The 18,434-nt window shown below is 36.1% G+C and overlaps 1 protein-coding gene across 1 annotated transcript; it reads right to left on the reverse strand.

Moving 5' to 3' along the window:
- Window positions 1–7,700: 7,700 nt before the first annotated feature.
- Window positions 7,701–14,082, reverse strand: LOC104904062 (hypothetical protein). Its single transcript, XM_010692236.4, has 9 exons — window positions 13,478–14,082; window positions 12,862–12,910; window positions 12,667–12,748; window positions 12,516–12,561; window positions 12,321–12,419; window positions 9,884–9,952; window positions 9,445–9,805; window positions 9,187–9,344; window positions 7,701–8,984 (listed from the first exon to the last, which is right to left on the reverse strand). The coding sequence occupies exons 1-9, from the start codon at window positions 13,904–13,906 to the stop codon at window positions 8,052–8,054; spliced, it is 2,226 nt and encodes a 741-aa protein (XP_010690538.1). The 5' UTR covers window positions 13,907–14,082; the 3' UTR covers window positions 7,701–8,051.
- Window positions 14,083–18,434: the final 4,352 nt, after the last annotated feature.

Here is an 18,434-nt window from a genome sequence, read left to right on the forward strand (position 1 = left end):
TCCTTCTTTGATTTGTATCTTTTGTTAGTTGTGCTAATTTTAATTTATAATTCTGAATTTTCATTTCTAGTAATGTGAGATTTGAGAATTCAAATTTTTAAGTGTATAGTGATATAGAAAAATAAGGTTTTGTATTTATTATAGTTTTCGAAATTCTTACGAAATTAGTGGATTGTTGTGATGATGTTGACAAAAAAACTTTAATTCTTACAGCTTGTTTAACTTTTTACGGAGAAATCTAAGAATTACAAGGACATGTTTACAGTAGTTTTTCACTTCTATTAGTTAGTTTATCATGATTTTGAGTAGTTTTAGTGATTAAGGAGTAATTACAGTGACTTATATAGTTCATAGGTTGATTTCATTAATTATTTTTTAAACAAGGTGTCACTTGTTTAGTTTGGAATTCAAAAAATGCTGGGAACTTGTTTGCTTGAAGCAAATTGTCACTTGTTAGTTTTAGGATTATTTATTATCATAACGATTTTTTCTTGTTTAATTTATTGGAAACATTCCATTTGAACTTTTATATTATGTATTTCCTTCGATCTCACGTGCGTCAGGGGCCCAATTTGTCAATTTCGCCCTGGGCCCAATAATGTTTAGGAACGGCCCTGCGTACCACCATTCATGAATTTCTAGATCCGCCACTGGTTACACATATCATATCTCCATGCAGGCTTGCGGCACTTAACGCATCAATGTCGAGCGCCATGCAACAGTATCGCGTCTAGTGCATTGTCCTTGCTTGCAGTGCAATTCTACTTTTTTTGCCAGAGTTCAAATTTTATCTTAAATATCCATTTTGAATTATCTTTTATAAAGAAGTTATCGACTTATTATCGTTGAGTAAACATTTTTTGAAGTATCTCCTGTTGTTCAGGGTCGAGGAGTAGTGCTCGGATGGTGGACAAGGACTCAAGGTAGCCTTAAGTTTAGGAAAAATGGATCAGAATACCCCCAACTTTGGCCCGTCCGCTTTTAATACCCCCAATTATGAGTTATTTTTAAATACCCCCAACTATTGAGGAGGTCCGCCAAAAATGCACCCAGATGACTTGTAACCTGTTAACAAGGTAATTTTTTTATTTCTTTTTTTTTTAATTTCTACTCCTACCCACCACCACTTCAACCACCCTCTCCCCCCACCCCAGCCCCTCCCTCTCCCCTTCCCGGCTGCAAACCCTCATGCCAGCCCAACCATCCTCCCCACTCCCACCACCCCAGAACCCCCACTCCCATCCCCTAGCAGTCCCCCCACTTCCTCCACCCCCACACCCCCTACATACCCACTCCCAACCCAGCAAACCCCCAATCCCCCCCCCCCACAGTAGCAGCCCCCACTGCCTTAACACCCTTCGGAACCCCCCCTCCCCTAACCCCGTCGAAATCTCCCTCTCTCCCCCTCGATTTTCGCGGCAAATGCCTCCCCCTCGATTTTCTGTTGTTTTGTGGGAGTTGTGGTGCGTGTGAGGGTCGCCGTCGAGATGGGGGTCGACTGTGGGCCTCTCTGTTTTCTTATTATTATTTTTTTTCTCAGTTTGTTTTGTGGCGATGGATTTCGTGGGTCACAGCACAAAATTGCGAGGCTTGGCAGTAAGTTTCAATGGCGGACGAATCCGACTTCCGGTCGGTTGTTCTTTTTTTTCTGTTTTTTTTTTTTTCGTCGCTGGTAGGGATGAAGTGCAGAAGGTAGAAGACTGCGTCTTCTTTTTCTTTTGTTTTCGTTGTTGGGCTTCGTTGAGTACAGGCCGAACCGCGATGGGTTGGCATTTGTTGGACATGAACTGCGAAGGGGTGGCAGTTTCCACTGCCTTTGTGGCTGCTTTGCTCTCTCTCCCTTTTTTTTTTAATTATGGGGGCCACTGGGGGTAGGGGGAGGGGCTGGGGCGTGGGAAGGGTGGTAGTGGGGGTGAGGGAAGGTGGCAGTGGGTGGTGGGATGGGTATAGGAGAAAGATGACTAGAGGAGCTGAGGGTGGGGGGGGGTAGGAGTTTAGGTTTACAGGTTCATCCGGTCATAACAGGTAAATGGAGCATTTTTGGCGGACCTCCTCAATAGTTGGGGGTATTTAAAAATAACTCATAGTTGGGGGTATTAAAAGCGGACGGGCCAAAGTTGGGGGTATTCTGATCCATTTTTCCTTAAGTTTATAAAGCTGGGATTTGTAACCCCAAATAACAGATTCAATTTCCTCTGCAATGGAGTAGAATTTCTATCAGTGTGTGAAAACTACCAACAGTCCAACATCCATCACTCTCTGGCTAGATTGTGTTTCTCTTTTTTCTTATTCTTCTGTTTTTGGTGTGTTTTTTCTTCGTGAGGTACATACAGCTAGTAAGCATTGGTTTGAGTTGTGTAATGTGTGTCATTATGAATAAGTATGAACTGATGGTTTAATAGTCAAGGCACTAATTTTTCCATACAAACTTTAAGACTAGACTTATGCTATTAAAATATTTATCGAAAAATTTAAGGAAGAAGCGGCGTTCCTCAATTCCTTATTCTTGAACTCCTTACAAAAATCTTAATTTTCTTTCGCATAAGCCCTTTTTTTCTTTTCTATTACTAGAATCTAATATCTTGATTAAAGTAAGACTTCATTCTTTTTTAATGGAGATATTTTTGGAATCTACGTGTTTATTGGCCGTTATTTCTTGCATTGGGAGAGTTTAAGTTATATGTTTTTGGCTTTTTTGTTTTCTAATACACCAAAAAAAATTACCATCAGCAAGTGTAGCAAGGTAAATATATAGAGAAAAACACAGGGTTAGAACTCTATGAGAGCATGTCCATAGAGATCAACACGTTGATTTTTCAAAAAAAAAAAAAAAATACATTACAAATTATGTACTATTAGAACTTTTTTATGTTGTCTACCAGACGACTGAAACGAGTCCATAGAATTGGCACGAGTGCATTACACACCTACAACTCGGCTACAAGAAGAAATAAATCTGATAGACAATTGACAACATTACAAACCTACAACAGCACAAATTTACAATGCAAGTGATTTACTGATTTTCTAGGAAGTTTTGTAAAAGGACCAACTCAACCAAAAACTTAAGCTGATGGTTGATAGGGATGGGCAAGGGTAGGGTCTGGGTCGGGTCCAGGTGGACCCTAGACCCGGACCCTAAATTTTTTTGTAGACCCATACCTGGACCCAGACCCTAAGGGTCTGAAAAAATTGGACCCAGACCCAGACCCTTAGGGTCTGGAGGGTCTGGAGGGTCCAGGCCTAAATTCTTTATTTTGCCAAATTTTCAGCATTATTAATATCAATAATCATCTGAAATTCGCATGAAACAAACACAAAAATTGAAAAAAACGAAACAAACACAAAAATTGAAAAAAGCGAAACAAACACAAACTTATAAACTGAAAAAAAACGAAACAAACACAATTCACAAACATATAAACTGAAAAAAAACGAAACAAACACAGACATACAAACTGAAAAAAAAAAACGAAACAAATATAACTTACATAAGAGTTCAGAATGGGTGTTTTGGTGTTTAATTTAGGTTTTAGTCTTTTAGAAAATCAATTTATTTTTTTAAGAAAAATATAAAAATGTATATATTAAATAAGTTTAGGGTCTAAGGTCGGGTCTGGGTAGGGTCTGGGTCCAAAATTTTAAGACCCGGACCCTAAAAAATTCACTTGGACCCAGACCCGAACCCAGACCCTTAGGGTCTGAAAAAGTTGGACCCAGACCCTTAAATTAGGGTCGGGTCCAACAGGGTCCAGGTAGGGTCCTGGACCCATGCCCATCCCTAATGGTTGAGGCTCCAGCAATACATTTATACTCTATTACGCCCCCTCACGCAAGAGCCCTTTGGGCTTGAAATGTGGATGCAGCACAGGTCTCCATCATACCTAGCGCTAAATATTCCACTGAGAAATGAGGGGTGGAGGAGATTCGAACCCGTGACCTTTTTGTCACGCTGGCTTCGATACCATGTCAAAGGACCAACTCAACCAAAAGCTTAAGCTCCTTTGACATGGTATCAGAGCCCGGGTTGAGGGTCTCTTCAAAACTGGGCTTCTAATCAAGCAACTGGATAAGGGTTTACCTCGACAAGATGTCCAGCCCCCTAAGTGATGGGGTGTGTTGAAACTCATTGAAAGCCCACTCGTGAGTGTCACACATTGGAGAAAGATGAGAGAATAAACCACTTTATAAGATTAAGAGTTACTCCTCCTATCACCAATTGGTTTTAAGATGGAACCTCCTAGCTTGTAAGTGGGCTAAAACTCTCCTCCTCCTTATTGGGTTACCCAGGCCCATTTTCATATAATTTGAAATTTAACAAGTTTCCAGGAACATCTCTACAACACTCGAATTTTTGCCAAGATATGTCATAACTCATATTTCCTCCGTGTTATAATATTCGCTACACTTTTCATTGTGGGAAGTTTTACATTGTTACATTTTTTTTTTAATAAACTATCTATCTCTCTCCTCTCACATGGGTCTCTTTTTTTTACTCTCTACCTCTATCTTCTCTAAAAATTGTCTAAAAATTCGTAAATTGAGAAGTGTAGCGAGTAAAATAAAACTAAAGAATATATATCTTTAGATTCATTGTTCGTCAAGTCGTCAGTATTGTATATGTTAGTAATTGCAGTTTGAATTTTAGAGATGACGCATCCAATAAGAACAAATTGAATGAACTCTGAAAGCAACCTAAAATATTGTATATTGAAAAGCACTAATAAAATAGCAAAAGCTCTGCTAATTAGAGTAAGTTTTTGTCTTCTTACCCGTACACTGCAAAATTTTATATTACAAAGCACTTTAAAAAGCAAAAGCTCTGCTAATAGAAGTATGTTTTTCTGGAGATTGGTATGTCCACCTACTGGGGCATACTATCTATTAGAAATAGGCAATTAAAAAATAAATAATTTTGTTAAGTTGGATTCCACTTATTATTTCTATTATATAAGGGAAGAGGGGAGCAACGGTGTCCTTTTTTGAAACGCCTATTTTGTCCCCCCTTTCCTTTCTAAATTACAAAAGGAATGTCAAATCACGTTATAAAAATCATGCAAATCACTCAAATAATCAGGAAACTTTATTAAAACTTAAAATTAACATACAAACTAAAGCTAGCTAATAACCTAGAACGTCAATACATACAAAAACATTTACAAAAATTTACTTACAAATCACTATTCTCAAGAACCATTCACAATTAATGGTGGGTCATGATAAAAAAAAATAGATCATTTGTAGTGAAATTATAATTTAGAAGTTAGACAAGGAAAGAAATTATTTACTTTTTTTATAGTGTTTCCTATATATAATGAAACTTTCACATATATTTGGACCTATTTTTTTTCTATTATATGATAGCGATTAATTATCAAGGTGAAAAGGTTTATGTAAAATATCATTCAAGAATTAAAGTACAACATATCTCTATTATACTCCCTCTGTTTCATTTTAATCTACACACTTACACTTTTCACGCATGCCAATGTAAAACTTTGAGGACGTATATCTTTAGTTTTGTAGTTGTAAAAATTATAAAAAGTACATAAAGGAAGGGGGAAGCTATGGTATCCCCGAATGAAGAGACTATGTTACCCCCTTTCCATTCTAAATTACAAATTCACTTACAAATCAAAGGGGGCTTCAAACAAAAATATCAAAAATATAATTATAACAAGCAGTCACAAGTCAACTAAAATCATAAAATTGCATAATTACGTTATGCAAATCACTAAAATGAGGAAACTTTACAAAAACTTAAAAATTCACTTACAAACTACGACCTATGAAAAAATTAACTTGAAATCTAAGTGTCTACTTTCTTTACAATTTATGAAGTATTGTACTTAATTCAAAAATCAACTAAAAATTATAATATTAGAAATCATATATAAATTCAATAAAATTTCTATTTTGTTCATAGAATTTAACTTTGAAAGTAAAAAAAAAAAAAAAAAAAACAAAAAGAATGGTGAGAGACTTAAGTGACAGAAACTAAACCAATCAAATTTTGCAACTAAAAACAATTATACTTCGTATATCTAATGTTCGAATTTTGACTCTTATGCCGAAGAAAATCGAGTTTATGTTTCGAAATAAAATTCAAGCACGCATCGCGTGCAAAAAATTCTAATTAATGTTTATCTCTAGTGGATAGACAAAGTTTTTCTTTTTTTCTCCCTTTGCAAATGAGTATGTAAGTTCCAACTTCCAAGCATCAGACAAACTATTTCTCAAGATCGGCTCGTATCCAAGGGTAGAATTTAGGAAAGCTAGATGGGTAGGTATGATTCCACTCAATATATTATTAAATATTAATCCTTTAGAATCGTCTATGTATCAACTTTTTTTTTTAATTAGCAATTCCAGCGGACTATTTTAGGTCCCAGCTTGTAAATATGAAAAAGTTGAAGCATATTGTTACTCGGAGAAGTCAAGTAGCTCCACAAAGCTACTTGCTTTGTTCTACTTTTTGTGAACCCCATTTTTCACTTTTCATTAGTTGTAGCTTTTCATTGGGGTCTGCGAAAACTACAAGTGGTTGTAGCTTTCTATTGGGAAAACTGGAGAAGTTGTAGCTTGGGATTGTTGTAATTTGGAAATTTGATGTGGCACACAACACTTTTTCTGTACTCTTTTACTCCCTCCGTCCCATTTTATAATTTCCGTTTCATTTTAGGTACAAAAATTAAGGAAACAATAATTTTTATGTACTTGCATTAGGAATTATTGTCATAAAAAAATGAAAAAGAATGATGACATTAAATGGGTGGACATGTGAAAAAAGAGGAGTAAAAAATGATTTTTGTTATACTCAATAGTCGAGTAACATTAAATGAGAGTGTCAAAAACTCATATAAAAAGGTGAAAAAAGAGAGTAAAAGTGATTTTCAAAAAATGAAAATAAGATAAACGGAAATAACATTTTGAAACACCCAAAATAAAATACGAGAAGTATAAGATGGAAAGGAGAGAGTTCTTACCTAAAAATTTGTATCAAGACCTAATAATGCGACAACATTTCTGGGACGAAGAAATAAATTCATTTCGATAGGCAAATTTGGAGGAAAAGGGAGGGATTCAATTTCCTTTACGTGAATACATGAAGGGAATGAAAGAGAACTAAAAGTTTCCCTTTTTATTCCCCTCTTAACCAACCAAGTCCTTCAAAAAAGAAAACGCAAAGTAACTCTGCCTTCCAGCATCATTATACAAACAAATTATTAGCCTTCACCTCTTTTTTCTTATTTTTCTTCATCCGATCTTTATTAGTTTATCCGTCCGTTTCGTTTACAAAGAGTTTTTGGGAGAAATAATATTGTGGGACAGAAAAAGAAGAAACTATTATTTTATATCAAAATTGAATGTATGTATGATAGAAAGTTATTGTTCTCATTCCAGAAATAGAAACAAAAGAAAAGGGTAAACTAATAAGGGACATCCAAAAAAAAATATGGGTAAACTAATAAAGATCGGAGGGAATAGGAAATTACAAAGGATATTATCATCCAAAAATTTCCTTTGACTCGAAGAAAGTATTGAATGAGTCACTGATCACGAGTGCAAACAACTTTAATCAGAGTAGAGAGAGAAGGAAAGATACCATGAGTGAATGGAAACATCAAAGCGAATATAGCCGAAAACATTTCATTTCACTTGTCCAAAACAAGGGCCAGTTTCCTGGGTACACGAATGGATTGAAAGACACATCAAGGCTAATCTCTTCCGTGTTATTTTTCAATTATAACAACAATCTTTTTTATGTATAACATTTATATTATCTTGACATAAACAAATTCTAGGCTACATCACAGCTTCCAATTAATGTTACATGAGACTGACTCCTCTTCACTTACTAACCTATGAATTTTCATACACAAATCTGTACACGAACAACTACTCGATCTAAGAATACAGTTAGATATGGCTTCAACTCAATCGCTCCGTAATGAGGAGAGACAACTCCCTCTCCACTCTACTCAATGGGAGCAAGAATCTCAAACCCGTACACCGGTGTTAATGGAAAAAGGAAAAAAATTACCTGATTACTACAGCTGCAATGCTAGATCTGGCTGCACTGAATCAGCCTTCCCAGAAACTGGGGATCCCGGTGACTGGAATCCAACATTTAGGTCAGGAGGTGTGGACCCAATGGTCTGATTCGGCCCACTGTTTGGCAAACAATCTATAGGTTTAATTGTACTAGAATTTCCTAACTTAGCTTCTCCACAGCCATTATTGTCGGTGGCCGGAGACCTAGGACTTTGTGCCTCAGTTTTGGACACTGTCATAATTGATGGATCGGACTGCAGGTTGAACATTGCAGGCCTCCCGGCCCCAATCATTTTCCCCATCTGGGCTGCAAAATTAAGCCCATAACTACCGTTAAGACCATTAATACGGGATTGCATAGCTGAAGTTTGATGAATCTGATATGGGTTTCCCGGTCTTATTGAACCAGTGCCATTATTTAATATGTTGCCTGCTGTGCTCGATTGTGAACTTGGATTAGCTTCAGGAGTAATCAAGTCGGGAACAGAACCATTGCTAGGTAAGATGGAAGGGGAAACTGAAGTGGTGGCATCATTACCATCAGCTGGGGGAGAAAGGGCTTTGCTCGACTCCTCATTTAAGTTTGACCTAACACACGCTTCATGTGTCTCGGACAATTGCTCCCCTTGTGGCTTATGCGCTGACTCATCACCACTTGAATCTACATCATCTTGAGTAGGAACAGAAGCTGTCTCTGCAACAGGCAACGAGGATGGTGGTGTTTGCTCACCAATGGGAGCAGGTGACTGTTGCTGCAACGGCCTTTCTGCTGGAGCTTCATTTTCTCCTACCCATCCTGGGCCAAACTTGACAATGGCAGGTAAGCATCTCTCAATCTTCTTTGATGCAACTTTCCACGCAACAGGTCCAATTTTAGCAGCAAATCTTGCCAAACTCCTCGCATAACCATACTCTGTATGAAGCCCCACCTGGGTCACATAGAAAAACCAAGTCAGACAGCAGAAGAAAGAAATGTCAGAACCTTCTTGGGACAAATAGAAATACAAGGGTAGTTGCCATTAGTTAAAACACAGGAGGATGAAAATCAGAAAGAGAAATAAAGAAAAACTAGTGCAAACCACCTAGAGAAAAAGAGTGATATTGATAATCCTAGAATTTATCAATACTTACAGCAATTAGCTGCTTTCTCTCTCTATCAAAGGTAGTCAATACTGATGGTTCCTGTCCGTAAGCTAATGTGAAGGAATCCTTGTACGTATTGCGCCTAGTTTCATCAAGCACGATATGTTTCTTACCATGCTTCATTGAAATCCCCTTAGAAGCAGAACCTAATAAAATTAGGCAGAAAACATCAGACCATCAAGGGAAGAAGAATACCACAAGAAAGGTATGAGTGGGTCAGGGGCCATAATCATAGGGACTACTGACCTGTCAATTCATCAGCTCTCTCATATCTCTCAGCTGACCAGCCAACATAAGCCTCACCATATCGAGAGCCATATAAGGACCGTGCAAACGAGTCAGTTGATCCATACTTTTCTAGATGAGATGCTTTTCTCACCTCATTGTTAGATCGATTTGTAGTTCCACCAGCAGCAGTAGCAACAGTTGCTTCAGGAAAGTCAGAGTTAGCCCTCTCTAGTGGAGGTCTACCTGGTGGTCTCTTCAAATTCTTCGTTGGCGGTCTTCCCCTCCTTACCACCTTGGGTTCCGGTTCTGGTTCATTATCATCACTCTCTGCCCGTAGGTTCTCGAAATTTCTCATAGCCAACTCTTGTATCGAACGTGCCTGGTAAGAAAAGCTAGATTCAATAAAAGGACATAAATGGCATACAAAAGTACTTTCAAAAGGCAAGTCCTTTTTAACCTGCCGAAAGTAGATGGTATCTGGAGCATTGTACTGCATTGCATTGGAACAGATTAAGAAAATATCTTTCTGCACAACACAATGGGAAAGTCAGACAAAAGTTTAATTGGCAAAGTTCCACACTCATACAAGACTGGCACCCCAACCCCCTCAGCAACACCCCCCCCCCCCGGCGCCCCCCATCAAGCGGGAGAGAGAAAAAGAGGAGCAAAGAGAAAGCATTCAACACCCAAAAAAAAAAATTCGCACAGCTCTAGAAGAATTTAATGTATACAACAGCTACCTGCAGACTGCAATAGTCAAAGAAAAATATGATTTGCCAATGACATGCTAATACACATAATAACAAATCATTATGATGGAAATGTTAAACATGTGAAATATAGCATCTTATGTCACCTAGTTTAATGTAACTAAAATCGTATTTTTCTTAGCCAACTCTGGACTGTCCATCAGAGTTTCAAGAAAAGAAAAGTGACGAGAGTATTCTTTCTATCATACATACAACAATGATCAAGAAGTATTAGAATAAGTAAGACCTTGAGGTTCATGTTCTTTCTGTCAAGTATAGCTTTAGATGAAACTCTGATGGATCAGATGATGTTAGAATCACATAGTAAGCAAACTGTCCATAATACAGCTTGATATTTTATGTCTGAGTTGGAGAATTGTGGACACGATTGAAACTAAGGAAAAAGAAAGATATTAAGGAAGACCTCCACTCACAAGAACTAAACCATGCAAGTGATACGACACACAAAGGTAAAGCTCATCACAGCCTCTATCCACAAGTGTACTGGCAAGAAAAGCATATGTCGCATTTCCTCCCAGCAACACATGCCCTAGCTAAGCAGATAGCTGGCAAGGACAAGTTTACAGTTATCAGGGTAATCCTTTTCCGTACAATCAACTGCTCCACTCCAGGCTCATCGCTCAAAATCCAGTTTGTCCTTAACCTAAGTCATGTTGTCATCCAAGAGCAGAACCATGCATTCTTTAGGCAAGAAAACTTTTGAGAAGGCGAATTTTACAATTCAAAGGAAAACCTCTCTTCTTAAAAAGGATTGATCCACAGAAAGCACGTAGCTCAAAAATTCAAAGTCCAGATTGTTCTTCAGGCACATCAACCAAGACAGACAAGTCTATCAAATGACCCCACAATGACGGACAATAACAAAGATACCTATCTTTAATCCAAACTACTTCCTCCGGCTTTTTTCAGATGCAACATTTAATATTTTTAATCCACTCACTAGAAAGCCAAATGTTGCATCTAAAAATATCTGACAGCTAAATCCCCCTGACCCCCTCTATCTATTGTAGACCAGGCGCTTACACTATAGCAAATAGCAAAAGACCACTTGTTTTCCCTTGACCTCCTTAAAAAAACGTAGTGACATAACAGCTAGGAAAGGTAATATCCACATGATGAACATTACTCTCATTTTCTCTAGTCGCCACTGCTCCATTTGTTCTTCTCTATCTGCTTCTCTCCATTCTTCTTTTTGTAGCCCTAGTTTACACAATTAAGAATATCAAAATTATGATATTCTTTTTGAATGCTTCCATGTAAGGGAGCTTCCTGCAAACTGTGCCAGATGTCCTTATCCCCAAAACCAACTCCACAAATACCCTGAATTTTCATACTGTAGTTTTCATCCAAGTGACAAATTTATTGTTGAGTTTTTCAGATACCACAACTTCCACCAATAGCACTGAGGAAGAATGCAAAGAAGCTGAACCAGCTCATGAATTCCAGATCCAAATGACTTCTACCAAAAGTACCAAGGAAATCGATGCAGCTCACAAATTCAAAATCCAGAGTTGAGCTTCTAATATTCAGAACAAACCCACTAACTATTGCAATAAGCTACAATTTCCCAAATTCTGACTCATCCTTCTATCCAAATCCATATTAAGTTCCTCTTGTATCCCATTTTTTGAGAAATGACATCAGTAAAGTACTTGCCTAATCCACATACACAACTGGCAACACAAGGGTCCATGCAGTGACCGTAATCTCAATCTACTGACACATTGACGGAATAAACAGGACATATTCGGCAGATGTACGTTTCACATCCAGTTCAAAGAAAGTAGCCCTGTATCAAGTCCTCATTCCTGATTCAGATTAACATGATAGATCACCTCCTGCATCTATAATTACATGGAGTCCACAGAGGAGGACAGCAAAAGATTGACTACAACAAAAGGGACCTCACCACTCAACAGGATAATCAACGAGTACTACAAAACCATTAAACAAGGAGATGAAATAGAAAATCTGTACCAATGAGATGCTCAAACTAGATAATTGGTGATATTCACACTCAGAAAAAATCAGTACACCTCATAACCACCAACCACAACTCTGCCTGAATATGATGCAAACAGAAAGATATACCATAAAAGAAACTGAGACAGAACAAAAACAAACCTCGAATTCTTCCAGGACAGCATAAGCATTATTTGTAAGTTTCTTCCTTACAGTACCAAAATCCATTGGGTTTCCAATGACTTCATGGTAGTCCGGAAGCTGCAAGCACAAGAGAAGAGATAATAGATTCAAACAACAATCAAACTGACTACACTTGTCATAAAAATTCAAATATCATCACTACTTTCACTTCACCTCTTCTGGGTCTACGGGGTCAGCAAAAACTCCATAAGTGTCCTTCCTAACAACAGAAAAATATTCACCCTCTAAGTATATACTTGTACAAATCAAAAAGCCAAACCATAAAAGGCAACATTTAAAACCAATTTAGCAAAAAAGGTCGTACTTTTGAAGTCTATCAAGTATAAAAAGCAACAAACTTTTATCAGGTAAAGGGGTTGAGTGTCCATCATCATCAAGCTTAGAACCTGCAAACATCATCGAAATCGACACTCAACACAAGATAACTAAATCAGGAAAACAATTACAACCCCAAACCCAGAAATCATTGAAGATCATATACAATAAACTGCTAATAAACCTTGTTGAGTGCTCTCCTGCTTTGTTACAACAGCACTGTGCTTTTCACCCTGCAAAAACGAACCCAATATTAGTCAGCATATATATTATCCACAATAAAGCAAACAATAATCTCAAGCAAAGCGACAGGTATAACTTGCATAGTAACATAGTACTCTGAGCATTATTTTTTATAAAAAAGGAAAAATAATAAAGTAAAGACAAAATTGAACTTTTTGTTGAGATGACAGTCTAATCATTTAATGCCCATAATCAACATACAAATTTTTCCCACTATATTTCTCTTTAATATTAGAACAAGAAAAAAAAAAAAAAAAAAAGATACCCAATTTTATAGAAGCTAAAAAATCAACACCCAAAAAGATAACAGAAGCCAAAAAATTTCCACACTTACACCAGGTTAGAGACCCAGTCAAAGTGCGTCATACTCACTCAAACAAAGCAGAAATTAAAATGCGCGAAATTCTAGGAACTTCTACTACTAACTATTTTTCAAAAATAACGTTCAACATTTATACAATTAAACCCACAAATCAAAAAACCCGCGCTTTTATTAATTACAAAAAAAAACTCAAATCTTTCACCCAGAAACAACAAATTAGCAATAAAATTTCAACCTTATCATTTTCCTGTACGGCAGATCCACGAGAAATAGAGTCAATTTTGCGCTTCCTAAGATTCGAACCCGAAACCTCATCATCATCCGGACAAGATTGAGACCCAGAATTATCCCTTTGAAGTTCCTCATCTTCTTCATTGGGTAATTTAAGAACAAGATTAAGTTTTTTCTCTCTCCTCTTACCAGTAGAGCATTCTTCGTCGGCGTCGGAATTAGGGTTAGGGTTCCGGCGAGTGGATCGACGAATTCCGGCGGAAGAATTAGGGCTAGGGTTTTGAATTTTGGGATTTTTAGTTTTATTTCGAAATTGTTTTTGCTTCTGAAGTTGTTGTTGTTCTTGTTGCTGCTTTAATGAACGTTTTTGAAGATCTAAGAGAGAAGGACGACCTTTCTTCTTCTTCGTCTTCTTCTCCACTATCTTACCCATTTTTAACTTTTTTTTTTTTTTTTTGTATTTTTTGGGGTTTTTTTTTTCTTTCTGCTGTGTTTTTGTGTTGTGTTGTTTGTTGGTGACCCCAATTTGTTTCTCTCTCCTCCCCTTTCTTTCTCTCTCTTTCTATTTTTCTCTCTAAAAAGAAAGGGGAGTTTTGGGGTGGGGGTGGTTATTTTTCTTTTTATTTTTTTTAAGGGGGATTTAGTTTTTTTTTTGTTGGAGTTGAGATGATGGGAGGAGTGAGAGGAGCAGGCTTGTCACGTGACCACACCTAATGCAATTCGTGTGGGTGAATTGGCACGTGCCATTCAGATATTGTGGTTCAGAAATTAGTGTAGTTTTTTTTTTCTTGTTTTGAGAATTATTGAGGAAAAACAAATTTAAGCTCAAACCCAAAGGTATGTATTTGGTTAGATGGAAAATTGTTAGAGGAAAATTTAATTATAGATTGATTTGTGTTTGTTTGGTTTTAAGGAAAATACTTCCTCCATTTCATATTACTTGTTGTACTTTTTAATTCACGGATTTTTAGGCAATTTTCGAAGAAGAAAGAGGTAGAGAGTAAAAGGAAAAGGGACCCATGTGAGAGGAGAGAGATAGAAAGAGTTTATTGTCCAAAAAAAGAAAGTGTAACAAGTAATGTGAAACTTCCCACAATGAAAAATGTAGCGAGTATTATGAAACGGAAGAAGTATGAGAAATGAAAGAGAGAGCAACGAGAAGATTTGGTTAATCAAATCATTGGAATAATGGAGAATGAGCGAGCTTTTCACGTCATAGTTGATGAGAGAAATAATGTTTTTGTCAAGTAAGATAGATGGAGTTTTGATTATGGCAGAAGTTAGAAGGCGTGGCTTTCTTTATCTCACGAGGGAAAAATGATTTCCACTCTTGAAAAATAAAGTTCAGTATATGTCTTCCTCTCTAGAATATTGTCCAAATGAAATAAAGAAAAGTTTGAAAAATAGTTTTTTGGGAAAGAATTTTCTCCTAGCCAAACAAACTCAAAGTTAAACACTTGAACTTATGAGTTAAGCTAACTTTGTGGCTAAATTTTATGAGGGAAATCATGGAAGAGTGTATGCGTAGATGGACGGATTATGCAATCTAAATATCTAATGTTTATTTTTTAAGTCGGGCTCGTGCTTAACAAAAAGGAGGGTCCAAATCTAACATAAGTCTCTACAAAAAGATAACAAGGTAGTAGTCAACTTTTTTAAAAAAATTAAAGACCATATTAGCACCCTTATCTATATCCCAAAAGGAGAACAAAGGAATGTGGATCAAATTATAGGGGTATCAAAGGAGGACAAGGTTATCTTTGCTTTTTGAAATATTTTATATAGTATCTCTCTTTTTTAACTTTTTTATACGTTACCTTCCAAATTAAAAAACCTCTACTATTGTGATGTCATACGGTACCACCTTAAAAAAAGTGTAATATCCTGCCATCTTAACCACCCACCAATATATTTCCATAATTTTTACATTTACGATTGGCACCACCTAGACCTGCCATATTTTCTTTTCACAACTTTTTACTCATTTTCATGGTAATATATAATGTTAATATCATTATAAATAAAGGCCCAAGGGTTAGAAAAAGGATTAGTGGGTATAATTGATTGCAATAATAATAATAGTGAGGATTCGTAGAAGGTGATTAATAGGTTATTAAGAATGTGAGAGGAAGTGTTAGAGTTTCAAGACATACCATATAGAAAAGTCAATAATTAAGATATATTTTTTCTATTTTTTTACTTATAATTATTTGACTTTCACACTTGTTAATTAAAGATATATCATATAAAGATGTGACTTTTCTATCATGTCAAAAATAAAAATGTTTAAATTAATTTAGGACAAACAAAAAAAGTTCAGACTATAAGATAATGGGAGTATGTGTTCTCAAAAAGTCATGATATGACTTGTAGGCTGTAGCACATCAATAAGGATTCTTCAATGAACCAACAGAACTCAAAAGTTTTAAGTAAAAATTTGGAACACTAGAGCTCCACATAAAATAAAATCGAAATGAGAAAGCAAAGGACATGCTTTCGTTTTATACCTTATTTATATTTGTTTCAGGGGCTTTTGTCAATTAATATGGCACATGGTAGCTGGATTTTTGTTGCTTGAATGGATTCAGTTGTATATTGGTGTTTTGCCTGTTTAAGATTAAAAGAGTTACCTAGTTGATTTGCTCTTTCCTAAACAAGGCCTTGGGTTGTATATATCATGTTGGTATTTATTCTAATAACAATTACTTAGCAAAAAAAAAAAATTGAAGACAAAAAAAGTTGTGTCTTTGTAGATTTTACGAAGTACTTTATTTTCCTCAAAGTTCAAAGGTTGTATTTTTTAACATATATTGAATTTTTAAAATAAAAAAAGTCAGAATAAGTATATTTAGAGCATCCTTAACCATAAGTGAATATAAAGACTGTGAACCTATTTTTTACCTTATGTTCACTTAATGGTGAGTGAAATAAAAATTGTGTGGTGATTGGCGTGCGTGATTGGTTTCATGGCTAACCATGGTGTGAGGCCCACAAAAATGGATGTAAGAAATTGTTTTTGGCTTTTACTCAACTTAAACGACCATTTCAATATTTTTCACTTAACTGGAATCAAAACATATTACTTTGGGATCCTACTTGCTGAAGCGGAGGAAACCCTATAAAACTCCACCACTTGGCGGAATCTAGCAGGAGAGAGAAAGTAATATTTTGGCAATTGTTAAAAATGTGATATTTTTAAAAAATACAAAGTCAAGGCTCTATCGTCTCGAACTATACAAACAGAGGCCCCTTTAGCAACAAAAAACGATGTTGTATAATAGTGATTGTGAAGAGAGAAAGAAATAATTGGGATGATTTTTTTCCATGATTAAAAAGAATGGCTCGGAAAAGACTATGGGGTAATTTTCCTTAGCGAGAGGAAGTTCACAAAGGAGCGAGTGATATGATCTTTTGCTTCAATCATTGAATAATGATTATTTGAAAGCTCAAAAGTCAAAGTTTTTTGAGTTTTCCCTATATCTGGATTAATGAGAGTTTAGTGAATGTTTTTAAGTAAAGTATCTTTTTTTTGTTGAAAGAAAAATGAAAGGTTGGATTATTTTAAAGAAAAGAGACTTAGGAGTAGTGGTTTTTTTGTCTAACTTTTTTTTTATTATTATTTTTAGTAATATTAACTCAAGAATTTAATCATAGGTTCTTAACGATAACTTTCGAAAGTTTAATTAGGTCCTTAATGATAATTTATAGTGTTAATTGGCGCGAACAACACCAACTATTAGTTTGGTGCACAAAACAACACCAACTGGACGAGGTGTTGTTGATAACACAAACTTCATAAGCTAGGTGCACTTAGCAACATAAAGAAAGCTTTTGGCATGAGATTCCATCTATGCCGGGAAAATCTTCAATATTATAACATTTTTAGGGAATCTCTCCCACTGAATCAATTTTCCTTTTATGTTCCCTCCCTTTTGCTCCCAAAATCATGTGAGTCTCATTTAACTCTTTCAAACACCAAAAATGTTTTTCCCTAAATTCAACTATACTCCAAGAAAACCCCCAAATTGATTTTCTCTTCAAAACCCTAGATGTTGAAGATGAATGCCAAATCTTCATCAAATTCAAGGCAGAAGTCATAGGGAGGATGCTCGATTCAAATACATTGTAGCCATGGATTACCCGTTGTTCTCCAACAATGAAGTTAATTGAGAACCATGGAAAACGATTTTATGGCAGCCCTGGATGGAGGGAAGATAATTGCCATTGTTGTTGAATGAAATAGAATGTTACTTTTGGAAATAAAATAGTATTTCACAGTTGCCAATGGAATGTTACCTTTGTAATGAAAGTTGCTAAAAATTTGTCATTCATCTTCAACATCTAAGGTTTTGAAGAGAAAATCAATTTGGGGATTTTCTTGGGGTACAGTTAATTTTGGGGTTTAAAAGAGTTGAATGAGGGTCACGTGATTTTGGGAGCAAAGGGAGGGAAAATAAAAGGAAAATTGATATGGTGGAACAGGGGCGGGGCAAACATAGCGGGGGCCGTATACACTCTCTTAAAATTGGGGCTTTCATATTTAGTTCATAAAAGATATTAGATTCTCAATTAAAAAAAATACTCTCAACATATTAAATAATTATAATTAAACAAATATTTAGATATAAATTGAGTAAATTTTATTGGAAAATCGCAAAAAAAATATAGGAGTATGAGTAGAAATTAATGAGAGAAAGAATTAGGAGGAGAGAGAAGAGATTAGCCATTAATGGGGAATTGGGGATTTGAAGCAGCCAAAGAAAAACCCACGCGTGATGGTTTATTAATGTGAGTAGGTGATGAGTCAGCAGTCATAATTAAAACAACAAAAAGTAAAAAAACACTACTCCTAAGTAGAATTGACCCACGCTCCGTTGCCCCATCCCCTTACTACGTACTTTACCACTGATCCAAATGCTTTCCTTTTGTTTTTCTTTCAAACATTTAATACATAGAATATA

This window comes from Beta vulgaris, chromosome 9 (genome assembly GCF_026745355.1).
Source record: "Beta vulgaris subsp. vulgaris cultivar EL10 chromosome 9, EL10.2, whole genome shotgun sequence".
In the NCBI taxonomy this organism is placed as follows: Eukaryota; Viridiplantae; Streptophyta; class Magnoliopsida; order Caryophyllales; family Amaranthaceae; genus Beta; species Beta vulgaris.